Source organism: Drosophila albomicans, chromosome X (genome assembly GCF_009650485.2).
Source record: "Drosophila albomicans strain 15112-1751.03 chromosome X, ASM965048v2, whole genome shotgun sequence".
Classification (NCBI taxonomy): Eukaryota; Metazoa; Arthropoda; class Insecta; order Diptera; family Drosophilidae; genus Drosophila; species Drosophila albomicans.
In genome coordinates, this window is record NC_047627.2 from 6,261,297 (window position 1) to 6,275,410 (window position 14,114).

The 14,114-nt window shown below is 40.3% G+C and overlaps 1 protein-coding gene across 1 annotated transcript in view; it reads left to right on the forward strand.

The window, feature by feature from the left end:
* The window catches only part of LOC117577737 (midnolin homolog), a 44,603-nt gene extending 32,056 nt beyond the window's left edge, over positions 1-12,547 (forward strand). The window contains exons 3-4 of the mRNA XM_034262645.2: positions 5,895-7,973; positions 9,659-12,547. Of these exons, the coding sequence (XP_034118536.2) occupies positions 5,895-7,973; positions 9,659-10,441 (2,862 nt within the window). The 3' untranslated portion in view covers positions 10,442-12,547. The remainder of the gene's footprint in view (positions 1-5,894; positions 7,974-9,658) is intronic.
* Positions 12,548-14,114: the final 1,567 nt, after the last annotated feature.

Below are 14,114 nucleotides of genomic sequence, written 5' to 3' on the forward strand. Positions count from 1 at the left end.
TGTGCCTTTTACAAATTGCTATTATTAGTTTTTTTTCAGTTTAATTGCTTTTGGCATGAGTAAGAGAATTGAATATGGAATTTTGAGCACTTTTTGTATTGCTAATGAAATCATAAAATACGTTATTCTGATTAGAATTCAGAATCATATAAAAGAATTCTTTTTACAAAAGTTAGAATCCAACTTAATAATATAAATTATAATTTGAAATAGAAATTAATTGCATAATTTCTTGATTGATTTGTTGCAAATTTGTATGACTTAACCTGAAGAGCATTTCTTATTCGGCTTTGCCAAATGCGCAGTTATTTCCAGTCTAGTTTCCTTTGTAAGTTACGTCGTACTTATGCACTTACTTAAGTTCGATATAATGACACGGCGCTATTGTTTAAACTTTAAGCGAATCGCCAAGCAGGTTTTAGTTATTTTCGTACAAAAAAAAAAATAATAATAATAAAAATAAGCAACAAAAAAATTCCCCTTCGACTGGAAATTCCGTTCAAGGGCTGCATTTTAATGCAAAACAGTTATCTAGCAAATTGCTGTGATTTTTTGTTTACTCTCCGTTGATAATGTGATGACTAAGTGATACGAAATGGAAGTGGAACATGACACACAGCCAAGCCAATTGCTTAGATTTAGATTTAAAGCAAGTGTTAACTTTAGAGTGCTTTCTTGCAAGGAAACGAATTGGAAATGAAACGCAATGCAAATAAAATTGAAATAGAACTGAAACATATGAAATTGGTACGAAATGGAAATGAAACATAAATAGACGTAGAATTGATATATTTTATTTGGACTCGCAGCCTGAAACAAAATGGGAATGAAATGGGATGCAAATAGAATTGAAACATGAAAGTGGTACGAAATGGAAGTGAAACATGAAAAGATTTAGATTTGATATACTTTATTTGGACTCGCAGCCTGAAACAAAATGGGAATGAAATGGGATGCAAATAGAATTGAAACATGAAACTGGTACGAAATGGAAGTGAAACATAAAAAGATTTAGATTTGATATACTTTATTTAGGCTCGCAGCCTGAAACAAAATGCGAATGAAATGGGATGCAAATAGTATTGAAACATTAAGCATAAAAACAAATGAAACTGGTACGAAATGGTAATGAAACATGAAGAGTCTTAAATTGATATTTTATTTAGACTCACAGCCTCAAACAAAATGAGATGCAAATAGAATTGAACATGAAGAACAGAAACAAAAGAAACTGGTACGAAATGGAAGTGAAACATGAAATACAGCTAAGCCAATAGACTTAGAATTGATATTTAATGGAATTTGAAACGGGATTATAATAAAACTGAACAAAAAGATGTGCAGCTGAAACCTGCTAGCACAAAAGCTATTAACCGAAGCATTGAGCTGCGTGAAACACTTGGAAATGAAACAGCTGTAAATGCCGCTTTTTCCCCCCCTCACATGCAACAAGACAACCGCTTGCCGCATGCGGCACATGCCGCGCATGTTGCAATTGCAATTATAATTTATAATTACAATCATTTCTACGACACCAAGCCAATTGACTGACTGACTTGACTTGACTTGACTTGGCTGAGTGGAAAGCCAACACAAGCCAAGCCAAAGCCAAGTAGTAAACCGGTTACGCATTCGAGCACACATTACCGGCAGGCCAGTGCTGCTCAAACTGTGGCTGGCATGTTTGAGCAAGTGCAAAGCTAACGGCAGTCCACCACAAAAGCAACAGAGAAAGAGAGAGAGAGATACAGCAGCGACGCCAGCAGCGGCAGCGACGTCGCTGCTTAGATAACGAAGGCAAACAAAACACTGCGACTGACGATCGATGGCGCCAGCTGCCTTCTTCTTTGTTGTGCTTGCCCCTTTTTTCGCTGTTGTTGTTGTTGTTGCTGTTGTTGTTGTTTTTGCACTATAAAGTGCCAACTAATAAGTTAAAGAGTGGGTGGCTCGCCAGCCTAAAAGGGGTGGGGAGGGGAACTGAGAGTATTGTTATCAGTTTTGTGGTACCAATTCAATTTGCTCAACACAACTGACGACGACGATCGCAACAAAACGTTAGTTGTTGTGCACTGACTTGAAGTGTGTGTTAGCTTCAAAACTGTTTAAAAGCTACGCAATAAAAAAATAATATTTTCATGGTCAACACACGCACACGCACACACACACACATACACATTCATATGCACATTGGGCACACACTTTTGTCGTGCTTTGTTATATGATTTTTCATTTCGTGAAGTGGCGCCGCCTTTGTAAAGCGAACGCACTACTTAAACTACTTGCAGTGGCTCCACAACTGTGCTTCAAACTGTAACAACAATTTGAATATGCATTAAAATTGTCTTTGTATGTGTGTAAATCTACTAATGCAATTATTTATGAAATGCCGTTTTGCATAAATCGTTTATAGTGAAAAAATACAAAACAATTGCAATTATCACTGTTTGTGAAATCATTAAATTAGCTGCAATTAATGTCAAACTGTCGCTGGAGAGTTTCTTATAGATACGAATAATATATGCAACTATGTAGGTAGGTAGTAATATCTGGTATCTAATCTTTTGTCTCCAACACCACTATTCAACATCATGGATAATTATCATATGAAAACATGCTGTTCATGAATCACAGCCTTAACCTTAACAGCGATATTGTGACCTTTTTGACTAGCAGTCTATAATGCATATATCGAGGGGAGAGAGAGAGAGAGAGAGAGAGAGCAAAGATATGTAGAAAAGAGTGCAGAGCAATTATAAATAAAGAAAGAGCTGATTATATAAGAGTAAAGTTTGAGATGATATCTCAGCTTGTTTTGTCGATAAAGAAACACATCTCAAGATGCTTTGAAGAACTAAAATGAAATGTAGACGAATTAGTTGAGAAGAGAAGAGAATGATAAATGAAAGAAAGAAAGAAAGAGAGAGCGTGACATTGCGCTTTCGCACTTTATTAGCAATAAGTTTAGCAGTTATTGTTGTTGTTGCTGCTGTTCTGCTTCTTCTTCACCATCGCAACAGTTTGCAGTTGTTGCTATTGTAAACGCGTAACGAGCTCAGTGGGACGCGCAGCGGCTTTTCCGTTGTAAACCGGTGTCGGTGCGAGCGAGACAACACGCGTGTTTAGTTGGAGGTGAAGGAGAGAGGGAGAGAGAGCTGCAGAAATGCTGTTAGCAACTAACAAAATTGAGATGGTGTGTAGAGAGAAGGAAGCGAAGCGAGAGACGTTAGAGTAGCAGATGATCAAGTGACGAGAGAGAGAGAGAGAGAGACAGATAGAGAGAGGGAGAGAGATGCAACTAAAGCCGAAAGCCAAACAATATTTTTTTGCACACAGCTAATAAATTACTGAATTGGCCGCCTTTGTTTTCATTTCTGTTGTTGTTGTTGTTGTTGTTGTTGTTAAAGCAGCTGTTGTCATCGTTGTTGTTGTTGTTGCGTTTAAATTAAAAATTTTCGATTTCGACTCTGAAGTTGACGCAGTGTGGCATGACGTAATTTGCGTGCGCCGCTGGCGACAAATCGCAGCGACGTCAGTTGACCTTGGTACACTTAACAACAACAATAACAACAAGACAGCAACAACAATAACAACAAGACAGCAACAACAATAACAACAAGACAGCAACAACAACGCAGACAACATTGAAGACACAACACAACAAAGACGACAAGCAATAGGCCTCAGAGCCAAGTTAAATTAACAAAACAAGAAAACGAATTTGTTGCTAGGCAAAGAAAGAAAACGACGACGGAGAAGAAGAGTCGGGGCATGTTGCATAACGTTTGACACCGCCCGCCCCCCTCTCCTCACTCACCTCTGTCCCCAGCGGGCTCAAAGGGAAAGCGACACCTGCTGTCCCCCCGCCCCCTTTTGTTGTTGCGTTGCATAAACTCGCTGAAAAATTTGAAAAATATTATTGGGTCAGTGTGTCAGCGGGCAATAAAAATTAACACTTGCATGGCACTCAGGGGGGAAACGGGTGTAAGGAAGATAGGGACAGAGAGAGAGAGAGAGTGTGGAAGAGGGAGCGAGGGAGAGCGATTGAGCAGTTGCGTCTTTGTGCGCGTCTTGCAATGAAAATGATTAATTAACCCAGACCTTTAAAATACAATTCGAGCTTCACTGGCAGTTATTGTTTGCTTCCGATACCCTGTGTGTGTAAGCTCAAAGGGGGTAGCACCACTTTATGCAAGTCTTTGTAACAGATTTTCGGAGACATCACTTTACTATTATGTTTTCTCCACTCTCTTCTTCTTATCTTTAATCACACTATTTTCTTAATTTATTTGCACTAGTGTCGCTCTATTATTCACTCTTCATTCTTTATTTTTTCTCGAGTACATTTCTCCACATGCTTCTCTCCACTCTCTTCTCCGCACTATTTTCCCTTTATTGTTTTTTCTTCGTACTCTTTCCCCGATTTTCTCCTCTTCACATTCTACTTTTCTCTACACATTCTCCTGATCTCCACCACCTTCTCTTCAATCCTTATCGACTCAAATCTCTCCACTATCTATAATATACACTTTGTTGACGTCTCCACTCTCTTCTCTCCACTTTCTTCTCTCCATTATCTTCTCTCCACTCTCTCCTCTCCACTTTCTTCTCTCCACTGTCTCCTCTTCTCTCCATTCTCTTCTCTCCACTCTCTTCTCTCCACTGTCTCCTCTCCTCTCCATTCTCTTCTCTTCTCTATCTTCTCTAGAATCTTCTTTACACAACCTATCCACACAACTCTTTCCATTCTCCATTCTCCACCCTCTACTATCTACAATCTACCCTCCATTGTCTTCCCCACCAATGACGTCTCCACTATTTTCTCTCCAAACCCTTCTCTTTACTTTTTATTATCCACACACTTTTCTCTACATTCTTCTTCCCACTCAACTTTCTTCTGTTCAATATCTGTAGCTTTAGTTTTCCCCCTTTTGTTGTCTCGTGTCTTGCTGACTATCTTTTATCTCTGTACATTGTTTTGGATAGTAATTGCATCTGACGTAATTTCCACATTGTTGCGGCTCTACTGCTGCTGCTGCTGCGCCACAGTAGCTGCTTTTTTATCACAACACAAAGGCGACGCATTGAATCACGTACCGAAAACAAATCGCTGGGTTGGGCGTTGGGCGGGTTTTTTTTTTTGTTATTAGTTGTAGACTGGGTCGAGGGGGCTAGTGGGGTAGCTAGGGGGAGGGATTGTATCCGGGAAAAGTGCGCGGGGAAAACAGGGAATGAGCTGAGTAAGGAATGAACAAAGCAAACCCAAATAGTTGGGAAGATAGATGAAAGATGTCTGAAGCATAAGATGAGGTGACTTGTGGTAGCGAGAGAGGGAGAAATAGAATAGGAATAATGTAATAGGAACCATATTACAGATTATCCTATTACATTGATCTCTTGTTCACTAGTAATTCTAATCACATTCCTTTCTCTCCTAGAGAGTAAGAGAAAAAGATAGGGAGAGGAAAAAGAAAATACTTAAATAGGAATACTCCGAAACTGCGGAACAGATTACATTCACCTATCTAATCAGATTCCTAAGAAAGGGCAAGAGAAAGCAGCTCTCAAATAGGAATACTCCTAAACTGTGATTTAACCTATGTGATCACATTCTTTTGTCTCTTCGAGGGTAGAAGAAAAAGTGAGAGAGGGAAAAGAAAGCAGCTGTCTAATAGGAATTCTCTTAAACTATACTACAGATTATCCTCTCACATTGATCTCTTGTTCACTAGTAGCTCTCCTATCTAATCTCATTCCTTTCTCTCTTAGAGGGTAAGGAAATAACAGCGATACAGGGAAAAAGAAAGGAAATCTCTATTAACCTATGACATTAATCCCTTATTCGTTATTAATTCCCCTATCTAACCGCATTCCTTTCTCTCTTATTCCTTTTGCAGGCCCAGCGACCGGAGAACACGGTGATGCAAGCGTTGGAATCGCTCAACGATTCGCAGGTGAACGACTTCCTCAGCGGTAAGACGCCGCTCAATCTGAGCATGCGTCTCGGCGATCACATGATGCTCATCCAGCTGCAGTTGAGCACCGTGAATCCCGCCGGTGGCGGCACAGCTGCAGCTGCCACCGCTGCCCTGCCGCCGGCTGCCACAAGTGGCAACGCGTGCTCGAGCCTGACTAATGTCAGCGCCTCTTCCATCTCCTCCGCCTCTGCCTCCGCCGCCTCAGCGTCTGCTGTTGCGCCATCAGGCTCCCACATGCGCACACGCTCCTCATCGAGTCATCGCGGATCGTCGTCGTCGTCGTCATCGTCGAGTGGATCATCGTTGCGTCTGGGCAACGGACATGTGCACAGCCAACAGCATCCGAGTTTGCAGCACAGTCACAGTCATCACCACCATCATCATCATCATCACCACAACGCCTCGGCTGTGGCCGCCGGCAGCTCTGGCAGCGCCACACGCAACAGCTCCAGCTCTAGCTCCTCCAACTCTTCTGGCTCCTCCAGCTCGAGTCGTAGTCATGGCCATGGACATGCCATCAAGAGCTCCGATCTGAGCTCGTTCCTCAGCAAACGCGACTACGAGAGCCTCCAAAACATTGTGAAGAGCATTGCGTTGACGCAGGCTCCCCGTGCCGCTGCTGCCGCAGCCGCTGCCGCCGCCGCAGCTGCAGCAGCTGCCAGTACAACAACAACAGCAGCCACAACAGCAACAGCAATGACAGCCGCAAGTGGGACACCTGCGGTTGGTGGCGTTAAATCACTGTTGGAGCAATCGCCCATCAAATCGCTCTCGAATCTCGTGTCGAGTCCCATCAAAACGACGGCCATCAAGAACTTGCACATGGGCACAGCAGCAACAGCAGCAGCAGCAAATGGGTCAACAGCAGCGGCAGCAGCAGCAGCAACATCGACAGCTAGTTCCTCCACAGCTGCCGCAGCAGCAGCGCCAACAAACCACAGCAACAGTTGCAACAGCAGCGGTGGCAGCTGCCAACAGGATCCGATTGCGGCCAAGCTTACCTCATGCCTCTGCAAGCGACTGCTCAACTCGACGCCAGCGACAACATCAGCAACATCAACAGCAACGCCACCAACATCAAGCAACACTGTGGCGCCACTCGCCAATAACTCGGGCGTCTTGACGCGCGCCTCGAACTCGTCGTCGTCGTCATCATCGATGGGGAGCAGCTCGCTGCACAAGACGGTCAACAATCCGATCACAGTGACACGCTCGAAGCATCGTCATCATCACCACCATCATCATCATCACCATCACTATCATCATGCAGCTGCTGCTGCAGCCGCTGCCGCCGCTGCAGCTGCTGCTCGGAAGCCCCAAGAGTTGACATCAGCCGCCACCACTTCCACCTCGAACACAAGCAGCTCCTCCACAACGTCAACGTCTTCATCCTCCTCGTCGTCGTCGTCATCGGAACTGGATGATGCCGGTTCTCTTGCTGTCTCCGATACACGCACGCTGGCCGAAGCGTCGCGCAATTTAACGCAAACGTTGCGCAAACTCTCCAAGGAGGTCTTCACCAACAAGATCGATTTATCCGGCGGCGGCAGCGTCGGTGTTGGTGCCGGCAACGCTGGCAGCGTTGGCTCTAGCTCGGGTGGCGACGATGCGCCCCGCAAGAGCAGCTCTGGCGCCGTGATTGAGTCGATGAAGAACCACGGCAAGGGCATCTATTCGGGCACCTTCTCGGGTACTCTGAATCCCGCGTTGCAGGATCGCTTTGGACGTCCCAAGCGCGACATTTCCACGGTCATTCACATACTCAACGATCTGTTGAGTGCCACACCGCAATACAGTCGCGGTGCACGCATCAGCTTCGAGGCGCCGGGTTCGTCGAGCAGCGGCAGCAGCAGCAACAGCAACAGCGTCTCCAACTCGTCGAGCAGCTCTGCGAATTCCTCGACGAACAGCAGCAGAAATGGCCTCGCTGCCTTGGCAGCGGGCGCATCGTCAGCTGCAGCTGCTGGTGGCATGCATCACACATCACGCAACAAGCTGGTAAGTTTAACAATTGCAATCCCAAATCGAGGGGGCAAGTTATTAGAAAAAAGATCTTTGCTAGCTACCCATCTTTATTACTCTTCCCGCTTTTGCTATTGTTTCTATTATATGCTCTCTAATTTTTCCATGTTTCTTGTTATACTTCTGTTGTTGCTTCCAGTCTTCCGTTCTTCTATGTTTTAAGTTTTCCTGTCTTCTTACTTGCTGACTTGCGTTCTTAGTACTTTTCGCCTAGTTTAATTGCCATAGTGTCTTACTTGTTCAGTACTTGTTAGTACTTTACTACCTTCCTTGCTACCTTAGCATCTTGATACCTTACTGCACTACTACCTCACTACGTTAGTAGTTTACTTACTAATTTAGTACTTTACTACCCTACTACTTTTCTACCTTAGTACTCAACTACTTACTACTTTACTACCGCACTGTCTTACTACTTTGGTATCTTCCTACCTTACTACATTCTTACCTCACTACCTTAGTACCTGAACACCCTTCTACTCATAGTAGAATACTTAGTACTTTAGTACTACACTGCCATAGTACCTTACGGCATTAGTGCCTTACTACACTATTATCTCACTACCTTAGTATTTAACACTCTGACTACCTTAGTACCTTTCTGCTGTAGGTACCCTACAACTTATTAGTACCTCACAATTTTACTACCTTAGTAACTTACTACACTACTACCTTACTTCCCACCTTACTTCCTTACTACCTTACTTCCTTACTACCTTACTTCCTTACTACCTTACTTCCTTACTACCTTACTTCCTTACTACCTTACTTTCTTACTACCTTACTTCCTTACAACCTTACTTCCTTACTTCCTTACCACTTTAGTATCTTACTATCTTACTACTTTCTTACCATACTACTTTCTAACCTCAATTCCTTAGTATCTTACTAGAGTTCTTAGTACCTTAGTATCCTTATACTTACTACTCTAGTACCTCACTACCATAGAACCTTACGACCTTAGTACTTTACTACTACCTTAGTACTTCACTATCTTTCTACCTTTATACAGAAATGTATTACCGCCTTACTACTTACTTACTACCTTACTACCTTACTACGTAGGACCTTAGTTCCTTAGTACCTTAGCCTTTTGGCTCCTTAGTACCTTTCTACCATACTATACTACCATGCTACCTAACCACCTACTACCTTAATATCACAGTACTTTACTGTCTTTCTGGGTAGTACCTTAGTTCCTTAGTACATTAGTACCTTAGTCTCTTAGTACCCTAAAACCTTAGTACCTCACTGTCGTACTACCTTACTACGTAGTATCTTACATTCTTAGTACCTTAGTACATTAGTAACTTAACCTCATAGTACCCTAGAACCTTACTACTATAATACCTTGTTACCTTACCCCTTACTACCTTAGTTCCTTACTACATTCTGCTTAAGGAACACCTCTTTCCTTTGACGTGTTCTTTACCTCACTCCAACTTCATCTTGCTCCCCATTTACATATTGCATATTTCTTCTTTTGAGGATCTCTTTTGCCTTGCTTAATTGTTGCCATACTTTTAACAGATTTCCTTTACTAATACCTTCTCACCTTGATCCTACTTCATGTGCTTCTTCCCCGTTTGTTTGTTACTCAAGTTGCTCTTTAAGACTCTTTCTCTAACACATCTCTTTTCTTTCTCTCTCTGTCGTTGCAGTACTCGAGCAAGCACCACAACTGTGCCAAGTGCAACAGTCGCGCCCAGCAGCAACAGCAACAGGCAGCGGCAGCAGCAGCATTGTCCGCCGCTGGCGGAGGAAGCTGCGTCTACGGTGAATGCAACGGACACTACACGCAAGCAGCGACCAATGGAAAGGGGGCGACGGCAGCGACAGCATCCAAGTGTTGCACAGATGCAAGCAACAATGCCAGCTCAACGCTGGCCACCAACAACGGTTGCATGTGCCGTTATCGCAGCAGCGATGGCAGCAGCAACAGCAACAGCAGCAACAACGGTGGCGACATGTGCCAGAAGTGTGTGGCAGAGATGGCGAATCTGAAGACAAAGTCAAAGCTCGACCAGCTGCGTCTGGTCATGCAACAGCGCAAGCAGAAGCGTGAGGCACGCAAGCTCAAGAGCTCGCCATATGCAACAGCAGCAGCAGCAGCTGGCGATGCAACTGCGCCCGAGGCGGCAGCAACAGCTGCAACTGCAACTGCAGCAGCAGCAACAGCGACGCCGCAATTCAATGCAGTCAGCGTTAAGGCAACAACAACGACGACGGCGACAAGCAGCAGCAACACCTCTGCTGCAGCAGCAACTGCAACAGCAGCAGCAGCCGCAGCCACGGCAGCAGCAGCCACAACAGCAACAGCAACAACGACTGCAGCAGCAGCAACAGCGGCAGCCACAGCGACAGCAACCACAACAACAACCACCGCACCACCCAGCGAAGTGTCGCCCAACCACATTGTCGAGGAGGTCGATACAGCTGCCTAAGCGTCACGCCCCTCCGCCCACTCATTTCTATCGACAGCATTTACTACAACAACAACAACAACAGCAACCACAACAACAAATCTGTTTATATATTTTGTATTTCTTCTAACAAATATTTTGTATGCGAATTGTTTGCTTCCACTTAACATGCAACTGCCACGCCCACAGTGTGCAACCCCCCATCCCTCCCTCCGCCCAGCATTGTTTGAAACAACAGCGTGGAGCTAAAGGAGAGATAAGTGAAGGATCGAAGGGGGTGCGGGGGAGAAAAAGAGAGACAGAGAGATAGAGCGAGCGTGAGGTAGAAAGCGAGAACCGTTGAGCTGTTAAATTAATTTTAAGCAACAACAACAACAATAATTAACACAATTCACAACAATAATCAGCCGGCTAAGCTCTACCCCTCCTCCTCCTCCTCCTTTCCCCTTTTCCCCACTGTGTGGTCAGATTATTTCATGTTTCTAAACTTAATTTAGTGAAATTGATTTTTTTTTTAACTACTTATACTACTTATCATAATTATTATTATTATTATTGTACTTTCTTTGTTTTGTGGCAGCCACAACAAAATCGAGGCAGAGCCCCAAGATGGAATCAAGTGAAAACAAAAGAAAACAAAAAAAAAAAAAAACAAAACAATGAAACAAAACAAATAATGCAAAAAATACTATAAATATTACATTATAAAAGAAAAGAAAACAAAAATATTTCTATGCAAAACTGCTAATTGCTAATTTTAAGCTGAACAAAATGAAAGAAGATGTAACCCAATACTATAATAGCATTATATATATATATAAATTAATGAATATTTTTTTTCGCATGTAATTTTTATGTAAGCCAAAAACCGGCGATGAAATTGAATATGAAAATATGATGAACAATTGAAAGAAGAAATCGAAGGAAAGAATTAAGATTATAAGCAAGAAGAAAAGTTTAGCAAAGTAGAGTTTAAATTTAGACACACACACATCCAACACACACACACACACACATGCGCACTGGCGTCGATTGCATTGAAATTGAAATGGAAATTGAAATTGAATTGCAACCTTTAGCAGCTTTATGTTATGTTAACTCTTTTTTGAGCAGCGTTGCGCGCTGTTAACCTCTAATTTGCCTTAATAGAAAATCGTCGTCTCTTTTTATATACATATATTTGTTTTTGCCTAACGTTTTTTTTTTCTTATATATATATACATATTTTATTTGTGGTCATTACACCTATTTACTACTACTTTAACTACTATTATTATTACTATTGATCGTAATTATTGTAATTGTAATTATAGTTGTAAAACATCCATCACCAACATTGTGTTTCTTTATTCATAATATTTGTAATAATTATTCTATATGCAGAGTGTTTTTTTTTAATTTGTTTTAAGCCGTAATTAGGCTGAAATTCAACGCACTATTAAATTAATTCTAAGCTGCGAAAAGCGCTCGTATAAACATTTAATTCGTTCTCTTTGTGTTCTCACCCAAATTTTTTTTTTTTTAATAATCTAATGAATTAAGTATGAATATTTGTAATAACAACAACAACAACAACTAGAAACAACAAAATGCAATTAGTTCTTTAGTTAAAAGTTAACATTTTTATCATTACGATTATGTTGATTTAATTTGATTGCTTGCAATTATCTTGGTTTTGATTTCAATAAAAAAAAACACCAACAAATACTTAGTTAATGGTTTAGTTAAAAAAAAAAAGCTGCATTTTTCATTTTTGTTTTCTTCTCGCCACTGTTAATGCACTGTTAACACGCTGTTAAGGCGCTGTTAATCGCACGATCGTCTGTGCAATAAACTACAACTAGAACAACAACAACATGAAATGTAAAGAAATGATATCTGTACGTGTTCTTATCTCTTTCGATTCGACTTTGTTGGTAATTATGTGCCAATTGCAAATACTTAGCATTGTAAAAAATACCTTAACACACACACACACACACACTCGAATATACACACGTAAGGCGACAACTTGACCAATTATTACAGCTCCGATAGTATGATCCATGGTCCTAGTTATTCTCATATACATACAATATACATACTATTATTATAGATTGTAAGTTAACAACAAAAACAAACAAACAACAAAAATCATGTGCAATTTATATAAAGTTATTATTTGTTTTTCTTCGGGATTACGAACAAACAAAAAAAAAACGAAAAACAAAAAACGATTAAGAAAATGTTACAAAAATACATTTAAGTTCGATAAGAAGACTATCGATAATCGATTCGATAAGATAGAGATGTGCAAAAGTATTGGCTATAGTTAGGCTGGGGCTGATTGATTCATTGATTGATTGATTGATTGATTGCTTTTGGGTAAATGGTAATTGGATTGGCATTTTGTTTCCTCAATTGGGCGGTTTGTTTAAAAGAGGCGACAAGGACTCGGTTGGATAATTTCTCAGCATATCTGCGTGAATTTCTAACAAAGTACAAAAACAAACCACAAATGATATTTATATTATTATACGTACATACATATATACATATATATACTTACTACTATATAGTTCAAATATTTACACACTAAATTTCTCAATTTTTGCAAAACAAACAAACATAAAAAAACAAAATGAAAAACCTCTCCAAACACATATGCGCAACATTTGCTGAATACGAAATGAAAACAAATTGAAATTTACACTTGAAAAAAAAGGAAAAAGAAAAACCTAAAACAAACAAACGTATCGAAATTAATTATATTTAAATTAAATTAAATTGTTTGCATTTATTTTTAATAGTTGAAATTTATTAATGCCCAAAAACAAATTAAGTATATAACGAAGAACAATGCATATTTTTTGAATTGAGATATTTTGGAGTCTTTTTCGTTGAAATCGAAATCGCAATCGAAATCGATGTAAAGATTTGACAAATTTAAGTATACAAATTTAACAAAAAAACAAAAAAAACTTGACAATTGACAAAACACTAAATTATTAGCGAAATTATTAGATGCCCTTGAACAAGCAACTTGGCCAAGCTACAAACAACAAAAAAAAAAAAACAACAACAAATAATATTGATGAAAATAAGAATTAGAATGTTGACTGTTTCGAATTTCACTTTCGCAACAGTTTCACCAAATTCTACGACACGAATATGTTTTTTTTTTATAATTGTGTGAAATAGATGAGATTGTGTATGTTGGAATAGTCACAGATAATACATATAATAATACAATATACAATTTTTTCCAGCTTACCCACGAAATTTGCAAATTATAAAAAAAAGAAGAAATGGAAAATGGAAAATGAAAAATAATAAAATACTAAAATAATAATAGATTTAAGTGGGGTTCGCCAAGATTTGGGAACTTAGCAAAATTTTATGAGGCATATACATACATAATATAGTCTATACATATATTCTGAATATGATATACACATAAATATACACACACACACATACAAATTATCCACAGTGTAATCCCAAAACTGACAATGAAACGCATTCAGATCTATTAGCGACAATTGCAGCGATTTTTTGATTTGGTTGATTGATAATTGATTGACGAGGCGAATATTTATAATTATAAATAAATATTGTTTAGAGCTAAGCGTATTTATGTAAGAACCGATAACAAAAACACACAAGAGTATTTGATGCACTATCAGATACTCGAAATACATCATTGAAATAAAAA